At 53.7% G+C, this 19,047-nt stretch overlaps 1 protein-coding gene across 3 annotated transcripts; it reads right to left on the reverse strand.

The window, feature by feature from the left end:
* Positions 1-331: 331 nt before the first annotated feature.
* TAOK2 (TAO kinase 2) lies at positions 332-18,632 on the reverse strand. 3 transcript variants are annotated; one of them, XM_019987552.2, is made up of 19 exons: positions 17,809-18,604; positions 14,651-14,817; positions 14,397-14,468; positions 14,198-14,299; positions 13,443-13,488; positions 13,216-13,312; positions 12,945-13,058; positions 12,747-12,838; positions 10,595-10,688; positions 10,413-10,494; positions 9,466-9,633; positions 9,031-9,291; positions 8,736-8,897; positions 6,913-7,278; positions 6,623-6,826; positions 6,061-6,300; positions 2,771-2,983; positions 1,656-1,838; positions 332-1,573 (listed from the first exon to the last, which is right to left on the reverse strand). In XM_019987552.2, the coding sequence occupies exons 2-19, from the start codon at positions 14,780-14,782 to the stop codon at positions 1,052-1,054; spliced, it is 3,150 nt and encodes a 1,049-aa protein (XP_019843111.2). In that variant the 5' UTR covers positions 14,783-14,817; positions 17,809-18,604; the 3' UTR covers positions 332-1,051. The 3 variants fall into 3 exon arrangements, with proteins under 3 accessions (XP_019843111.2, XP_019843113.2, XP_019843110.2); XM_019987554.2 differs by lacking the exon at positions 2,771-2,983 and having other exon boundaries at positions 17,809-18,606; XM_019987551.2 differs by lacking the exons at positions 332-1,573; positions 1,656-1,838; positions 2,771-2,983 and having other exon boundaries at positions 4,157-6,300; positions 17,809-18,632.
* Positions 18,633-19,047: the final 415 nt, after the last annotated feature.

Below are 19,047 nucleotides of genomic sequence, written 5' to 3' on the forward strand. Positions count from 1 at the left end.
AATTGGAACACCCGAGGCCTCTGGCTTCAGATCAAACCAATGGAGTCACTTCAGGACTGCTGGAATTCTTACTGTTGAGGTTGTTAGTAAGCTGTAAGCCTGGAGCTGCCAGGGGCTTGTGGGTGAGGTGAACTTTCTGAAGCCAAAGCAAAGGGAAGCAGAGGTCCAGGGACTGATTGCTTCCTCGGAAGACCTAGATTCAGTCATGTCCAAAGTCAATGAAATCACTGAAATTTTTAGTTATACAGTCCAGTGAGTTCAAGTAACACTATCACCTGCCACCGAACATTCCTTCACACACATTAAGACAGAAAAGGTGAGAGTCCTGGGATCTGTCAGAATAACCAACAGTTTATTAAAAGCTTGCTGTAGGGCTCTGTGCCAGCCCCATAGCTGGGAGGGGCTCTCATGACTGCCCCCAGGCCCGGGAGCAGCCCCTTCCAAGGTTTTTATCTTGTTCACCTGCCCCAGCTCTGATCCCAATTAAAAAAAAAAAAAAGATAAAAGGACAAGACGGCACAGGACTTCAGACAGCAACGGGGGAATGGAGAGACCCAGGCATCCTGACCCCAAGACCCCATCCTGATCTCCTTTCAGGAAGGCCTTTTCCTCCCATTCTTCCCTCCCAGGCCCCAGACCTGCTCTGCCACATCCCAAGTCTGGGGGCCTGGCGTCCCCAGTCCATGGCCCCATTCCAGGGGGTAGTATAGTTCTCTTTATATAATATATCTAGACCCACCCTTCCCCCTCCCCCAGGGGACTAGATAAATATTTGACACACATATCTCCCTCCTTTCCCGAGGCCGTGATGGAGAGAAACCCTGGCACCATGGTGGGGAGGCAAGGGCTCCCGGCCAGCCTTGAGGCACCTATGCCCAAGCTGGCCTTGGGCCGCTGGCCAGCCCAAGAAGCTCATGAGATGAGGTCTGAGGGGAGGAGCTGGAGCCAACATCCTATCCCCCACCCTTGGGTGGACCTCAGGCTTACAGCCCTCCAGGATCAGGCTCCACCCACCCCTGCCTCATTCATCTGCTCATATCCACCTTGTACTTCAGGAATAGAAGTGGGAGGAACCATTGAGGATGTGGGAAGCAACACTGGTGCTGCGGCTCAGAGGCCCAGGCACTGCAGCAGCAGGCGGGCCCACACTGTCACTGCCACTGCCCCCTGAGGCTGCTCGCCGCAGGGGCTGGGGGCTGTTTCTTAGCAGCAAGAGGGCTCCACCACGGGGTGTGCCGCTCTGTGCCGGGGGCCCCAGCCAATTTGGGGGACCCGGGGGAGCCAAGAGAGCGGGCTGACGCCAGGCCGGGGGCGGCATGCCTGGTGGAGGAGGGCCATGGCTCCAGTGCGCCCCTGAACGGGGAACTGGCCGGGAGGGCCAGGCGGGGGCAGGGGGTGGAGCAGGATAGCCCTGGGCAGCAGCCTCAGCTGGGATGCCCCCCAGAGCCATACTGGAGAAGCCCAGCCTCATGCTCTCAGCATCGAAAGCCTCGATCTCACGGGCCTGCCGCTCAAGCAAACTCCGGATTCGCTCAGAGCGCCCTGTCTGCAGGGCCAGCAGCTCCTCTTCCACCTGGGGTACCCAGAAGAGAGGTTAGAGGGTCCAGGATGGGGGCTGCCCTCCCCAGCCCATCCTGGAAGCCCAGCCCTCTCACCCGCTGCTCCAGCAGGGCCCGCCTCAGGGCTACTCTCTGCTCCAGCTCCCGCAGCTCCCGTTCATGCTGACTCTCTGTGCGGATCTTGATCTTGCTCTGGTAAGCATTGAGCAGCTCCAGCTCTTGTTGCAGCTGCTGCCGAAGGGCCTGGAACTCTGCTTCCTGGGTTTCATCAAGCCGCAGCTAGAGATCAGGAAGAACAAGTTTTAAGGGCCTCCTCTCCAACCCCCACAATCCTCCCCTGCCCCAGTAGGCCTGGGCCCTAAGGTTTCAAGAAAGCAGCCAGTCTCAACATCTATCAGAATGAAGGTCATCATACCCTGTGACACAGCAATTACACTTCCAGAAATTTATCCCCCACGTATACTTGCACATGTGCTCGAAGATGTTCACTGAAGCGTTGTAATAGCAAAATACTGGAAACAACCTAAACATCCACCAATAAGGGATGGGTTAAATAAATCATGGTACATCCATACCATGGGAAATTCTATGCTCTTAAAAAATGAGACATGTACTGACATGGAAAGATGTCCAAGGAATATTAGGTGGAAAAAGAAGTTAAGAGGACAGTTTGCAAAGTGATTCCATTTTGGTTCATGTTTTTAATATAATTTCCAAATATGCATAGGAAAAAAATCTAATACAATTCATTTTTAACAATTACCTCTGAGAGGTGGGATTAGGTGAGGGCATGGCAAATAAATAAGGACACTTTCACTTTTTATACTGTGTTAAGTGGCCCATTCCTGTGTCATGTGATCGCTAACAGCAATCTTCAAAACCCTCCAACTGGCCTGAAGGCCACACTCATTTTGATTTGCTCCCTGTTCACACATTAAACTAACTCAGGCCCAGGAAAAAAGTACAGCCATTCTTTCCTTGGTGGTTCTTGGTGGAGTAGGCAGGCTGGCTTTGTCAAGACCTTAAGAAAATACTTAAAGAGAAATAATAAAAACTGTTGCAGAGAATCCCAACAGTGGGAGAGTATCTGAGTTTCCCAAGAACAAAAAGCCCCCCATCTCTCTACACTCCCCACTTCCAGTGTTCACAGCTAAGCTGGAAATATAAAGGCCAACCTCCACCATGCTCCCTCCCTGGACCCCAGGCCTCACCGCCTGTGAGCTGAGCATCTCTGAGATGGACTGGTCGTACTGCTCAGCTAGGATTGCCAGCTTGCGGGTCTGTTCTTCCTTGAGCCGCTTAAGGAGGCTCTTGTGCTGAGCTTTGGGCGTGGTCTCCAGCAAATGGGCCCGCAGAGCCTTGTACTGCCGAGTCTGGATCTTACACGTCTCCTGGAACTGCTTCTTGATCTGCAGCTCCTTAGACTATGCAGTGGACGGACCAAAGGGAGATGGGGGCAGGGGGAGGAGGAGGAACAACCAGGGGAGAGGGGGAGAAGAAAGAGAGGAGGAGAGGAGACAGCAGCAGAGACAGGGAGAGGGAGAGAAACAGAAAACATGTTAGACAGAGGGGGCGGGGGAGCTGTATACAGACAGACACGGAGAGATGGGGTTGTGTGGAGAGAGATCAAGAAGATGCTCAATGGGCAAGAGACGCAAAGAGAACAAGAGAGCTTCCAAGAGCATGTTCAGAGTTGGGTGGACAACTCACAAGAAACATCAGGAGAGTTCATGAAGAGGGAACTGAGAATCTTTCAAGTACTGAGTGCACACAAGAAGTTTTGACCATGCAGAGGAGGAAGAAAACATGACCTGGAGATAGATGCCTGTGAGCAGATACAGAATATACACGAGTGAGAAAACAAAGTCACTCAACACACCCATGGAAGACAGCAACAAAGCTGAGGAAAGAGAGGAAGCCCCAGGTTCATCACCTCAGGGTGGGAGGGAGGGAAGAAGGATAAACACCAAGCCAAGAAATGGGTAAGAAAGGGTGGCCCCATTTTGGGTCACACAAGGGAAAGGGGCAAAGGCGGTGGCCAGAAAGGGCCTGACAAGTTTAACAGGCCAGCAGCTGCCACCCTGACCAGACCTCCACATTCCAGCCCGGCCCTTGTGCACTCAGCTCCCACTCCAAGCCCACAACCAATCCCATTTCCACGGCCCCCACACTTTTGGGCCCCCAAACTCACCATCCCCTACTGGGGAGGGTTTGCAGTCCCATCCCCCAGCCCTGATGCCAGGAGAGAAACTCAGCTCCCAGACAGAAGGGAACCACATAGGGAGTGGATTGGGAGAAAAGGCAGTGAATGAGGACGAAAAGGACCCAGGACCTGAGCACTCTCTGGGAGGAATCCACATACAGGGGAACCGTGGGACCAAGCAGCTCAACAGGGACCCAGCCCTGCCGAGCTGGTAGTGGTCATGGTGCAATGAAGCTATGAAGGTAGAAAAGATGAGGCTGAGGAGTGAAAGGGGTTGAGATAACGTAGATGGGGTGAAAAGGTCATGGAACTGGGGGCCAAGGGTCCAGACTGGGGGCATACCGGGGAGGCTAGGCGGCAGGACAAAGCAGACAGAGGCAGCCTGGGCCAAAGGTACAGTTCCGCTCAGATATTTTATTTGTGTTTGTCTTTTTCTTTTTTTTTTTTGGTGGGGGAAAGGGGACAGGTTGGAAGGGAGACAGAAAAACAAAATCAAAGAGAGAAAAAAAAAAAAAAAAAAAACATGACTCTTCCCACCCATTGCCACCCCTGGCCCCAGGCCTGAGTCGATGAGGGTGAGGATGAGCACACACACAGCGGGAGAACAGCAATAACTTAGGGTGGGGAGGAGCATCAGGAGAACACAAAGTATCGTCTCCAGACTCCATGGCGGAGGAGGCTGCCTGTCTCGAGGCTGAAGGGCTGGGGGGTGAGGTGTGGGGTGAATGGGAGGAGAGGCCAGGGAATGGAGAAACTTCACTGAGTAGTGGGAGATAAAGTGCTCAATGCTCTGGATTCAGGCTTGGGAGGAGCTGGAATTGGTCACCTCCAGGGAGGCAGGGCCCGGGACTGGCGCACTCGGGATCTCCGCCCACCGAGCATCCCTGGCGGTGGCTGGTGGGAGGCAGGAGGGCCCAGCTGGCGCTGGCTGCGTGGAAGCAGCCGGGGGATACGGCTGGGCCGCTCACCCCGAAGCAGGCCCCAACTGGCCAGTGTGTGGACAGCCCAGGGGGGCAGGCAGGTGGCTAAACTTTGGCTGGCCCGGGCCAGGCGCCAGTTCCAGCCCTTGCACAGGGCCCAAAACCTGGCCAAAAGGGCTAGTGGGTGTCGGGCAGTGCGAGGATTACCCCTTCTGGGCCCAGGGACAGGAATACGGCTGCGGAAACCATCCTTGTTGGTCTTGGGATACAGTGCAAATAGGCCCCGGTCCCCCACGGCTCCGCAGCCCTGCAGGGCCCGGAAGACCATGGGTGATAGGCGCAGCAGAGCCCGCAACCAGAGTCGAGAGATGCCCCGGCGCATCCGGGGGCCCTGCTGTCGCACCCATTTTCCCCCTGCCGCCAGAGCTGCCAGAGGTAGAGCCAGGCCTGGCCAGGCGAGGAGCCAGGCAGCCCCAAGGCCCAGAGGGACGCCCAGGAGGCCTCGGCGCCAGCTCAGACTGAGGACGGCCCCCAGTGCGGTGCCCTGAGCCAGGAGTAGGAACAGACTGGGGGGCAGGTGCAGAGCTGTACAAAGAAGTAGGTAGGAGGCCCCCAGGCCCACCAGCCCTACCTCAAGGGCCAGCAGGGCTGCCTGCAGGCCACCCCCACCCTGGGCCGCCAGCAGTGGGAGCAGCAGCAGAAGTAGTAGGGGCAAGAGGCCTGAGGAGGACCCCACTGCAAAGGAGAGTCCAGCCAGGAGGCCATGGGACAGGAGTCCAGGGAGCTGGCTAGTAGTGCCTGGCCTCAAATGTGTTGGAGGGGGTTCCGGGGGGATGTCTGGTGAGGGACAGCCATCTCCAGGATCCCTTGGGGTCCTAAATGGAGCCCCCTCCTCCTCTTCCTCTTCCTCCTCAGGGACTGGGGTCAGTGCCGGACCCTGGACCCAGTCAAGCTCAAACTCCTCACCCAAGAGGCTGCCATCCTCCTTCCCCCACAACCTCCATTCCACTGATGCCTCCTGGCCCACAATGCTCCTCTCCTGAGGTGCTGGGGATGGCACTCTAAGCTCCTCTGTCTCCTCCTCAGGTAGCCCCCAAACCTCCTCATAAACCAAACTCTCGTGGTTTTGTGGACTGGGGCTAGCGGTTTCTGACTCTTCCCCCAGTATCCTCTGCTCCTCTGGCTCCACGGCAGCCCCTTCCTTCCCCAGAATCCTCTCTGGAACTGCTTCCTCCTCCTCTCCCAGCATTTTTTGGTCCAGGACTGCCTCCTGGCCAAGTGAGCAGGGTTGCTCTTCTCTAGGGGTGCCTGTGTTAGGTGGTCCCACAGCCCCAGGAACGGGGAGCGGGAGGCCCGGGGGACGCTGGCCTGCACGTACTTTGAGGCTCTTGGGCTGCTGGCGAACCTGGGCCGCGTGCTTCTGCCGCAACTCCTGCTCACGCCGCTTATTGTACTCCAGCTGGTTGCCCAGCTCCGTCTGGTGCTGCAGGCGGGTGAGCTCAGCCCGAGTGCGCTGCACGGCCTGCAGCTGCCGGAGCTCCAGCTCCCGCGTGGCCTCATGCTGCCGCAGAAGCAGCGCACACTCCAAGTCCTTCTGTGTCTGTTTCTTGTTCAAGTCCTGAGGCAAAAGGGAGGCAGGGGCCAGAAAGCAGTTAGGAAGCCTTGTGAGTGTCAAGAAAACGAGAGCCCCAGGACTTCTTGGCAAGGGAAGTGACGGTGGGGAGATGAGGGGTATGGGTGAAAGGGAAAAGGGTGCCAAGCTCCTGGCAGGTTGGGAACACACTTGGGGTCTGGTGGGCACGAGAAGTCAGAGAGATACTGAAAAGAATCCAACCCACAACATGAATGAGGGCAGAGAGGAAAGATGGTCCCAAGTGAGGCAGATTAAACAGGGCAGGAGCCTGGGACCTGGGAGGCGACCAGGGGAGGAGGAGGCCTACCTCTCGCAGCAGGTCCTGGTCTAGGCTGTGGCGCGCCAGCAGCATTTTGCGCTTGTACTGGCGACACTGCAGCTCAAAGTACTGGCGCTGCCGCCGCAGCAACCCAGCCTCCTCCTCTGCCTGGCACTGCTGTAGCTGCTCCTTCTGCCGCAAAAGCCACTCAGCCTTCTCCCGCTTGGGGGTGCTGGGGTTCTCCTGGAGTTCCTAGGAAAGGGCAGTGGGAGAGCCAGGGGGTCAGGGCCTGCCTCACTCCCCCACCAACCCCACCCACAGCTGTGGCCCAAACCCACCTCCTTCAGCTGCTCCTTCCGCAGTTTGTAGGTTCGCTTTTGCGCCTCCAGCAGGGCGGCCAGCTCCTTCTTCTGCTGCCCAAGGATGTGCTGCTGGAACTTCCGCTCCTCGGCCTGAGCAGCTCGCGCCTCCTTCTCCCCGATGGCCTGGTGCCGCCGGGACAGCTTTTCGGCCTCAGCCCCAAAGCCAGCCCGCTGTGCCTCAAGCTCCCGCTGCAGCCGCGCACTGTGCTCCTCGCGCTCGCCCCTCAGCCGTGACTCCAACGCCAGCAGCTGTTTCTGGTGCTGGCGTCGCATCCGCTTATAGCCACTCAGCTGCTCCCGCAGGGCTGAGTCCTGCTCATGCTCCTGAATCTGGCGGCTGACCTGGGGAGGGAGAAAGGTGAGGAGTGGGGCGCAGCTCTGGCCCCGTGTTAGTAACACACACGCCGTCTTCGTGCTGTGTGGGCGAGAACCTGAGTTTTAGATGCATGGGTTTAATTCTCATTTGGCACCTTCCTCACTTAACCTCTCTGAGCCTGCCACCTCCACTGGAGAATGGAGACATCATCTCCCTCATGGGTTGGTGTGACCGCATCAGACAAGAAAAGGGATTGAACACGGGGTCTTGCCTAAAAGTAGGGACAATTCAGATTGATTCAAAAGAGTAAAAGAATCAAGACAGACCTGGGCCCAGATCCCCAGTTCTGCCACTTTCTAACTATGTGACTTCAAGAAAGTTAATGCTGCTAAGCCTCAGTTCTGTTACAGGAGACAATAACACCTCCTCATAGGGGGCTGTGGAGATTAAGTTTGCTACCTATGTAATAGTATCTAGAATACTCTGAACTAGAAAGTGATTGTTCCTTCCCCTTCAGCAAACACTGAAGACCCTTTACAGCTCAGGTATGGAGGCAGAATACAGACCATAGGATGCTGGATGACAAGAACACTGGACCTGAACGCCCTCATCTTAAGTTTGAACTCAGATCCCATTGTTCAAAGGCTACGTCAATGGCCCCAAACTAGTTCAGATGGCCAAATCCCTAAAAGTCCCAGACCTCTCTCACGGTATCACAAAGCACCAAGCATCAGAGGGTCTTTAGAGTTATCCTAGCAGAACAACCAGTCATAAGGAGAGGCTAAAAGAACACAACAGACCAACCAATGGCCTCCAAGAGGACTGTCAACACAGCTAAACAAGAATGTAATCTAAACGTCTACTAAAATTATAGACAAAAAAAACTGTATCTTATGAAAACACAGTTTTCCTATCAACTGAGGGAAAAAAACCCCAAAATTCCATGCCTTTATTTTAGGAGAGGACCAAGGTACTGGTTACAGAATTTGAGAACTACTAAAGGGAGCCCTTCTGAGTCACAACTGTGTCATCTCTTAAATGGAATCATATCCTCACCCTCCCAGAAAAGTTGGAAGGATTAAATACAGGCAGGTGGGGGGCCGGCAAGCCAATTACTGGTACAGGCAGATACCTATATACCATCTCTGTTCTCTAGGGGCACAGAATCCAGCAAACCTGTCACAATGCTGTTCAGGAGCACCAAAGCACAGGACACGAAGCACCTGGCTGGCCAGGAGCCTGGGAAGACACACCAGGAGATGATATTTAAGTCTAGTCACAAAGACAGGGTGAGAGTTGGGCAACATGACCAAAACAGTCTACTGAGAGAAGGGAGGCAAGAGGGGAGGATTTAGGTGAGACAGTCGAGGTAAGAAGGAAGTGACAGCAACAGAGTCTGGAACCTGGACTTAATCACACCCCACCGGGAGAAAGCCATTTCTGAACTTAAATAGTCTGGGGGACCTAGGATGGCTGTACTTACCAGGGAGGCAGTACGGATGGTGGCAAAGTGGTCCCTGTTGCGGCAGTAGGCCCGTCGGCGGGCCGAAGAGGTGGCAGAGGTGGGAGCCGGGGCTGCAGGTGGCTGGAGAGGCCCTGGGGTCATCTCTGGCTGGTAGGGGTCATCATAGAGGTTATCAGAGCCCTAGAGGAAGAGAAGGTGGAAGGAATGCCCGAGTCTCAGAGGTCAGAGGGTCCAGAGAGAGTTCCCTGAAAACCCAGTCAGACCTGGAGCAGGGCCCTGTGGCTGTCAAGCCTACTCAGGCACAGCTGCATACCGGCAGCCGGTGGATGATGGAGCTGTGGGAGGTGACTGTGTGCTCCCCCTCCTGCATCATGGCCATCTCCCGGGCTTCAGGACCTTCTTCCTCCTCCTCCTCCTCTTCCTCCTCCTCTTCCTCCTCCTCATTATCAGAGGCATCTGCCAGGCTGTTGACTGAGCTGCTCTGGCTGGAGGCGCTGATGGACATGCTGGGCACTGAATGGCTACTCTCTAGACTGGTCAACGTCCCGGCCCGGTGCATGTAGGGCTCTGCCTCCTGTGGACAGGACGTGGGCTGTTGGGCAGGGAAGGCGAAGGGCAAGGCAAGCGCATGTGGAAGTAGCACACGGAGACAGAGAGTATGAAGAGGGGTGGGGGAGCGGGACCAAGCAGCTGCTCGGAGGCAAGTACAACATGGTGGTGAAGATGGTGGCAGGGCACCCTGGGTCACCTCCTCCTCCTCTGGGGCCTCCGCGCCAGGGCCATTGGGTGCCTCCTGGAACAGGATCTTCTTCATCTTGCGGTACTGCAGGTTGTCCAGCTCCCGAACAGCATCCTTGGTCCTCTGGATGAGGTCCATGATGACTGTGGGTGGCCGCTCACGGAGCACAAAGCGGTGCTGGGGGAAGAGAACACTGAGACCTGCTGCCAAGCACCCCCGCACCCCAACATCCCATGGATCCTGCATTCCCTCTGGCCCGAGGCACTCACTCCCCTGGGGCCTGTGCCCACCATAGCCTGATGCTGGCCTTGTCCCAAGCCCTCCTCCCACATTAATTTTAAACACCCAGTCTCTACTCCCCAGACACCTTTGTTCCTCCAGGCACAGCTGACAGGCAAGAATAGCCAGAGATCTGGATTCTAGTCCAGGTCTTCAAAGTGCTCTGTGCCCCTGGACATGTCATGAGGCTTCTCTGGGCCTCACAAGGCATCCCACAGTTATTAAAATAAGTGGATCCAACTAGACAGTTCCCAACTAGGGGTCCCAGGGCCCCCATAGATCTCTGAAGCAATGTGGGCCTCTCTACTTTTGGTAACTTGAAAAACACCTAGGGAAATCATACATTTACCCGTGACAAGGTTACATAGGCTTTTGGCTTGAATTACATTAAGATCAGTGTGGCAACCCTGGTTATCGCATGCTGACCAGAAGCTCTGACTTGTAATTATATGTCTTTGATTAATGGAAGATGTGAAAACAAACTATTACTTGATAAAGGCAGTCTCCTAGACAAACGCTTGCAAAACAGAGTCCACTGGGCACTGGGGATGGGTATGGGAATTCATAAATGAAGTTCTTGGTAGAGGAAGAATCAGGAATCACTACTTTCACTGAGGGGTTTCTGTGATTCCAACAAATTTCAGTTCTAGGAGAATACTAGGTCAGTGAGCCCTCACCTTCAGAAGAACCTCTGAGGTTGGTCTGTCTTGAGGGATTTTCTGAAGGCAGGAGTCGACAAAATTCCGGAAGTACTCAGACCTAGAAGTCACAGGAGGGTAAGGGTGGGGTAAAGAGGACATGAGTCAGGCAGCCTTACCCCTATGGCCTAACCCCTGGGCCCAGAAACCCTAGTCCTCACCAGTGTCCTGACTGGAGCACGGGGGACTCGTTCTGTGCAATGTGGTATAAGGCACTCATCGCATTCATGTTAAACAGCGGTGGTTTCCGTTCCGCTACAGAGAAAGGTCAAGGGGGAGAAGGTGAGAGGTGGCAGGTGGGCAGAGGAGACTGAAATTGCAATCAGAAGACTCTGGTCCACACCCCCACTCCCCAACCCTAAGCAATTCCCATAACCTCAATCAATTCCTTCCTCTCTAAGATGCAATATCCAGCCTTTCTGCTGCACGTGGGTAGAAGAGGGATCAGAGAAAACAACACACGTAAAAGCACCAACAAAGGCAGAGGGAAGCACATTCACTTGCCAGCCCAGTTAATATTTACCAGGTGCCCAATGAGAGCAAAAAACTTGCTTAGGTACTGAAAAAGATAAACAGACAGGCCTTGTCTTCAAGGAATCTCCAGTCTAACAGAGAAGGTTAAATGAGACTGAACAAATAACATCAAGTTCAAAGTGCTAATAACTGGCCTAAGAACAAAACAGTAAATGGCTGGGAAGCCAGGCCTTCAAGTTGGTCCACTTGCAGCGGTTTCAGAGAAGCTTGTTTGGAAAAACGAATAATGGACGTAGGCTTTAGTTCAGAAGTTGCAAGCCAGAAGCCCTTTGTGGCCCAGACAAATGTTTTGTATCGTTTTGGTTTGGGCCTCGACAATGATTTTTAAATTCTGACACTAGCAACGAAATAACCTAAATTTTCAGTTTCTTTTTTAAAAAATTAGATCTGGTGAAATGAAGCCTACATTCCTGCATAACAATGGGCTGGAGCTAAACAATAGCTCCCTGTTCTCCTGGGAACAGCAACCTCCAGTTTGCCTTAGTCTCCTCCATACTGCTTCTCTGACACCAACTGAGTATCAGTTGCCATTTACAATCAAGATTGATGTTTTTTGTCTATAATAGAGAAATAGTTTTCTGAGCACATTTCTGTACCAAAAATTAACAATAAGATGGATAGCTCTAGATTTTTCTTATACTGGCCTGTTTCACATACTTCCATTGCCTATCTGTTCATGGCCTTAAACGGTACATGTGTAGACAGAGGGAAAGGCCAAGTCCAAATCTCCAACATCAGGCCAAGGACACGGTACAAAGGTAATTAAGAGGAAATATTCATAGCACACTTAGGGGTGGAGCTTGTAAAGGGGAAAGCCAGCCTTTAGGAAGCAAGAGCCTTAAGCTTGGTGTAAGTAAGAACAGGGATGGCTTCAGTCTTGAAGGCAACAGGGAGGCTCTGAGGAGGAGAGAAAACAACAGGACATCTCTGATGTAAAAGAGAATAGAAGGAAGAAGAGACTGGCAGTGGGAAAGATCACGACAGGAAGTTGTTGGTAAGAGTAACTAAAAGCATCTCTTTCTTGGGCACCTATTTTGTGCCTGAACTTGTGTGTGTGTGGCGGGGGGGGGGGGGGGGGGCGGGGTGCTTACAAACATTTTCTCCCTAAAACAGTTGTTGCAATAGCATTGGCTGGCAGAAAAGAGAACCTCAACATGGCTTCAAGACTTCATGAACCGAACTCTTGGGCCTTATCACTCACTGCTCTTTGCTACTAACTAAAGCTAGTCTTAGTTCCCCAGGCCTGCTCCTCATTCTGTGTCTGTAATGCTTTTCTCTACAAGCCTTCCAACAGTTACCTATTATTTGTTGTGTGGTTCTGTTTAGACATCTCTGCTATAAGAAGACCTTCTTCAGCCCCTAACTAGGTCAAGTCCCTTGTTTTCTGGTTGTACTGTTACTATATCATTTCCATTCAGCTTTTTTCACATAGAGAGAAAAAATACCTACTTACCCCACTTGAATTTAAATTCCAAGAAAGCAGGAACCTCATTCACTGCTATACCCTCAGAATCTACTAGCACAGTGCATGGCACACAAGTGGGCACTCAAAAAAAAGACTTAGAACTAGAGTAGTGGACAGAAAAAGATGAATGCTATGAAATCTTCTGGCCTAAGAAATGGCAGGGTTTGACAGCTGCTTGTACTGGGAATCAAGGGTCCTCAAAATGGACAGGTGCCTGGAAGCCTCAGAGGATGGGACAGTGTAGGGATAAAGTAAGAAAAAGAGAAAGGAATGGAGAGAAGAGGGTAAAGGAGCAGAGAGACAAATGTCCTTACCCAGCTCGATGCAGGTTATGCCTAAGGACCAGACATCCACCTTGCCATCGTACTGCCCCTCATCCATCGCCAGGATCACTTCTGGAGCCATCCTGGGAGAATGATCAGGAGAGAGAGGCTAATCACCCGCCCAGACCCTGCCAACTCCTGCTCCCAACATCCCGGGAGCTCTCTCCATTCACCACCACTCCCACTCACCAGTACGGGGTGCCCACAAAGGAGTTGGCAGGTGCCATGATGGATGCAGAGCCGAAGTCCCCCAGTTTCACCAAGCCTGGCTCTGACAGCAGGATGTTTCCAGCCTTCACATCCCTGCCGAAGGCAAAGCACAGGGGTAAGACATGCATCTCAGAAGGTTGGGCAGGGGCTTTGGGCAGGGGCTTTGGCCAAGAAGACTACAGCCCAGCACAAGGAGGGGTGGTACACAGAACACCAGCTCCCTCCCAGCCATCACCAGTGCTGCTTGTACCTATGGATCATGTTGTGGGAGTGCAGATAAGCCAGGCCCTGAAGGGCCCCGTGGGTCACAGCTGCAATCTCCACCTCCTGAAGGGGCTTCTTGTGCACTGGGGAGTAAGGGAAAACCATCAAATGAGGGAGTCCAGGGTGGGGCTGGAACTACTTCCCCTTTACCCATCCCCTACAGCTTCTCTGCTCTTCTCCCTTCTCCCACTTGTTGGCCAAAGAATCACTTACCTTCCAGAAGGTCAGAAGCTGAACCCAGGCAATACTCCATCACCAGCTATAGAAGGGTCAAGGGTCAGAGATCAGCAGACGTGGCCACCCCTGGCCTAGCTCGCTCGGGGAGAGATCCAAAACAGAGGGCTTCCTTGCCTAGCCACTACTCAAGCAACGCCCCCCAGGGCAATAACAGGGAGAAAGAACAACCAAGAAAACAAAAAGGTGGGGGAAGTCCCTGGAGTTAGGACCTTGACTTCACTGGTGGCTCAGACGGTAAAGCATCTGTCTACAATGCGGGAGACCTGGGTTCAAGCCCTGGGTTGGGAAGATCCCCTGGAGAAGGAAATGGCAATCCACTCCAGTACTACTGCCTGGAAAATCCCATGGACAGAGGAGCCTGGTAGGCTACAGTCTATGGGGTTGCAAAAAGTTGGAGACGACTGGGCCATTTCACTTTCCTTTCCTTTAGAAAGAGCCCAAGACGTCACTACCACCAGCAGCTGAATCCCATCATTCAATCTCCTGCTCCTCCAGTCCATGTGCCCCGCTTCAACTGCTAACAGGCTACGTCACTCTTCAGCCTCTCCTTCTGGATGAATAATATGACTTATGAGTTTGTTTGAGGACTAAAAAGGTTGGGAGAAATTTCCTCCCTCCCAAGATCTGCATGACAACACCCTGAACAGGGCCCACCTCGGAGACTAGACCAGGATAAGGACAGGCCTGAGTACTGGCAAAGATGATGAGGGCAGAATCGGGGGCTAGCTCACCCAAGCTGTGTGCTCCCTCAGGTAACAGCCCCGGTACTGAATGGTATTGGGATGCCGAAGCTTCTGTAGGAACCGCACCTCCTTGATGATGTCCTGCCATTTCTGAGAGAAGGTAAGAAAGGGGAGGAGAGCTTTACTTAGCCTGTATCTTAAGACTGGGGTCCTCGGCATCCTACCCAGTCTGTCAAGCTCAACCTACCTCATTTGACTGCTTTCCACTGTAGGACATCTTCTTGATGGCCACCACCTCACTATTCCGGACATCCCGGGCCTGAGGACCAGACCAGAAGGTAGTGAAGGTCCCCAGAAAGCATTAGGCAGCAAGAAGACTTGCTGGCCCAGTAGGAGAGGGCAGGAAAGACTGGTATGGTGGAGAAGAGGAGCATACAGGGCTGTTTGGAGGTCCACAGTGGGGAGACAGTCCCTACCCCACCCTCCCAAGCTTTAACTCACAAAGTACACAGCTCCAAAGCTGCCATGGCCAATCTCACGGAGGTCAGAAAAGAGCTTTTCTGGGTCATCCTTGAAGAAAAGCTCAGCCACATCGGGGTCCTTCAGGCTCCCGGCCCGGCCCCCAGCTGGCATGGTGGCCCCTGGGGGCCCTGAGAGTGGGGCTTGACCTGGCAAAGAGAAGGGACCCTTAGAACAAAGACCAGGCCCTCAGAGAGAGAAAGGAGCTAGCCCCTCAAGTTTCTGCTTTCTCCCCTAGTTCTGATGAGGGGGAGGCACTACTAAGGAAGGGCAGGGGGAGATTAGGAACAACATCAAAGCTCCAAAAAAAAAAATATAATGAAGTTGCCCTGGCAACCAGAGTACGGGGGGCTGGGTCCCTGGAGTCCCTAAAACTGCAGGAAGACTGGGAGTTCAGCATCCTCATCAACACTCTCAGCCCTCAACAAGTTTCATTTCCCCAGAACCCCTAAATCTCCCCTCAAGAATAAAGATTCTGCCTCCCAGCTACAGCCCCATGTCCCCAAGTGTCCTGTCCCACAAGTCCCATGCCCCAAATATTTCCAGGCACCTTCCCATTCCCCTTGGCGTGGAGGCCCCCTCCTCCCTCAACCTCTCACACCCTGGAAGAGAGCAGGAAACAGCCAGGCCGGAGGCAGTGGAAATCCGGCCATTGTTACAAGTGGGTACTGGCCCACAGGGGCCAGGAGGCTCGCGCTCAAAAAGGGCCAGGGATGCTGTGGCAGGCAGGAGATCCAGAATGGGAGGACAGAGAGAAATGGCATCTGGCTCTGTGGGCTTGCAATCTGGGCTGCCTTACTTGTCCAGTCCGATGGCATACCCATCACACACGTACAGGACATTGGCGGCACAAAGAACATGTACTGAGCATGTGTAGTAAGCACCTTCTGTGCATTATCTCATTCAATCCTCACCACAACCCTATGAGGTGTTACTATTACCCCTATCTACTTTAACAGCCCTATAGAAGAAGACGGGAAGGATCGTTATCACCATTTCACAGATGAGATCGCTGAGGCATAGAAAGGAAAGACTTCTCCAAGGCCAGCGAACAGGCTCTTCTCTCCAGTCAGGTCTGTGTACTCATTTACTCTCTCAAAAACTCACGCCAAGCTCGGTTCCCTCCTGCAGAAAGCCTCCCCTGACCACCTCAGCTCTTGGGGAGAGCTTCTAGAGCCCACAGTCAGAAAAATACTGAAAACTCCAGCAATGCATCAGTCAAGACCCCCACCCCCCAGGGGATTCCAGGCTAGGCGCCTGGATAAGCACTTGTTGGAATTTAGGTACAAAGGAGTTTTCAGTGGCACTGGACTCCCAGGGCAGAGTTCTAGCTCCTTAAAAGCACCTAACAATTTAACATGTAATTATATTCTGTTGTGCATTGTTTCCTGTTGTGTTGTTAATTTTGTCTCCTCGGCCCAACTGGAAGCTGGAGGGCAAGAAGTAAGCCCGACTCTCTGGTGGGCCCCCAGGGTGCAGAGGGCTGAGAATAGCCTGGGAGATTGATTGACTGCCCTCAGCCCAGCCCCAAGCAGCTCCCAGGCCCTGTTCTCCATTCTCCTGCCAGCAACCCTGCCAAGCACCCCTCACCCCCACCACACACCCACACACAAAGGCAGGTGCTCACAACTTGCCAAAGAAATCTTCTTGACCTCTTTACCAGCACCCAGCCAAGAATGCCAACCGAGGACCCCAGGTCACATATAAGAAATGCCAGCAAACACCACAAGGGGCCTCTTCCTCAAATTACAAACATCTGAGCGATTACCAAGGTTTGTGCTAAATCGTAACTACCTTCTAAAATGACAATGTTACCTCCATGCTATAGACGAGGAAACCCAAGCCTGTCGACCCTAAGCTACACTACCAATGCATTTCATCCACAGAGGACAGCAACAGGGCTTTGAGTAAGTTCCTTAACACTTGGTCTTCTCTTCAGTAAAATGGATTACAGTGTGGAGCTGTTGTGAAATTTTTAATGAGATCTCATACTTAGGAACATTATGCAGACACTCAGCATATGGATTTTTCCTTCCCTGCCTCCAGAGTCATCACCACAAGGCTTAAATACTTTGGGGATCATTCTACCCCCTGGCAGCTTGGCTTTAACTGTTAAGAGACATCACTATCATTTGTCGGAAGACACAGTCCTCTTAGGAACCCAGGCCAAAGACGGGGATCAGGGTAAAGATGAAGGTCACAGTAGAGACAAATCCATGAGGCAGAAGGCAGGAGCCAGAATCTCCCATCAGGAAAGGTTCTGAGAAGAGCCCTCCTAAAAAGGAAGCTCTCCTCCCTCCCATTCTTCAATCTCACCCCAACCCATTCTACTCTGGACCCCTGGCTAAATCTAGGAATGGAAGAAAAGAGATGACAAGAGACAGGTATGGAGCAGGAGCAAGACTTGATCAAGGACCTGAGTTGAAATCCTGATTCTGCCACTGTGTGACCTTGGGCAACCTCTCTGGGCCTCAATATGCTCAACTGTAAAATGGGAAGACAGCAATAAAACAGCCCCCCACCACATGAATGGGAGGAGAGATCACATGAGAGAATGGACCTAAAAAGCACTTTGTAAATGATAAATCTTACGACAAATGAGATTACTTATACCATCACAGCAAGAGGTTGGAACGTAACAATAGGTGAGGGGAAATACTGCCAAGAACCCCCAAACACAAATGTACACATACACTTCCTTGAAAGGACAAGAAACCCAACCAGACCAAGCCTAAAGAACAGATAAGCAGACCCACCACGGGGAGCAGAGGTCTGGGAATTAACACCCCAAAGGAAAGAGAGTTACAATCATGAAGGAGTAGCTGTGAGGAGCAAAGTGAACAAGGAGATGACCAGAAGGGTGCAAACCCATCTGATTAGCTCAAGGACTGTAGGGCGTGACCCCGGGTGACATGACAGACCCTGTCATCTGAGGTCCCCCATCAACTAGATGTAAGGAGGGGAAGAGAAAGGGGAAGAAGGTGGCAGCAGAAGCCAAGACTAGCCAGAGGCTGACCACTGGCTCAGCTGGCTTCCCCATCCTGAGCAGAGAGTCTACCCAGGCCCAGCTTCCCAGGAAGAAGCACCCTTTCTTCTCAATCTAGATACAGGGACCCGCGCCCCTGCACCCCGTGTCTCACCTGGTAGGGGTCACTGTGGTGCCCCAGCGCTTCCGCTTCTTCCTGGGGTCCTCCAGCGGCTCTGCCAAGCAGGGAGAGGGGCAAGGAGACCTTTCCCCTCGCCACCTCTTCCTCGCCTTTCGCTCTTCCTGAGGGGCGGGCCCGGGAAGCCTCCCCTGGAGGGGAGGGGGTGACAACCTGATCTGACCTCGCGGTCCAGTCCTCCTCCTCGAGGGCGACAGTTGCTGAATCCCGGATTTCTGATTGTGGGGTCTGAACCCCAGATATGTGAACGGGGAGAGACTGAATCTGATATTTGAATTCGTGGGGAATGACCCCTGGACACTGGTGCGCACGGGGTCCTGAACCCCAGATTTTTGAAATCCTATGAAACAGAGCCCCAGGTTTAGAGAGGTTGGGACCCGAGTCCCGGATATCTGGAATCTCAGGGGCTGATACCCGGATATCTGAGAAGCGTGGGGTCAAGCCCGGAAATTCGGGACCAGGGGACTGAGCCCCAGGTCTTCGGCCACCGACAGGGGGCCTACCCGAGGACGTCCGACCGCACGGCCCCTCTCACGCCGGGGTCCGAGGGTGACAGCCCCCACTCCCGCCCCAGCCCCCTCCCTTTCCCCTTCTCTCTCCCGAGGATAGCTGAAAGATTGTAGCGAAGGGCGGTCCCCGTGCCCTCTCTCCCTCTCCTCTTCTCAGTCTCAGCCTCTCTCCGCACCACAGCCCTGGTCTCGTCCCGGTCTCCCTCTCCCTCTTCCTCCCAATTCCAAGATGGAGACCGGGCGGGAGCGCGCAAGCGCGGTGAGGACGCCGGGCCAAGGGGGGCGGGGCCCCAAAGGAAACAGCCCCGCCCCTCTTCCCTCACCGCTGCTGCCAGAGAGCTGGGCAGCAGCCCAGCCAGAGTGCGCGCGCGCCCCGCCACGCGGACCCTGGGTGGGAAGAGGCGGGGAGAAGGGTTAGTCTTAAGAGAGGGAGGAGACCAGCGCGCTGTCCGACAACTGGTGGTGGAAAGAGATGCGGCGCATGCGTTCGCCCCGCCTTTGCGCGGAGCCCGAGCTTGTTGCTAGGGGAAGCTTTGAGGGGGCGCGGGTGGAAGGAAATGAGAAGCCGTGATCTGCGCCTGCGTGCAGGGTAGAGGTTGGGAGGGGTAAGGGAAGACTGCCGCTGGGCGCGGGAAAGGCGGGAAAACGGACTGTCCTGGTTAGTAACTATCCAGCCTGGGCGTGGGCTTCCAAGTTCGAGGAATCT

Source organism: Bos indicus, chromosome 25 (assembly GCF_029378745.1).
Source record: "Bos indicus isolate NIAB-ARS_2022 breed Sahiwal x Tharparkar chromosome 25, NIAB-ARS_B.indTharparkar_mat_pri_1.0, whole genome shotgun sequence".
NCBI classification, from domain to species: Eukaryota; Metazoa; Chordata; class Mammalia; order Artiodactyla; family Bovidae; genus Bos; species Bos indicus.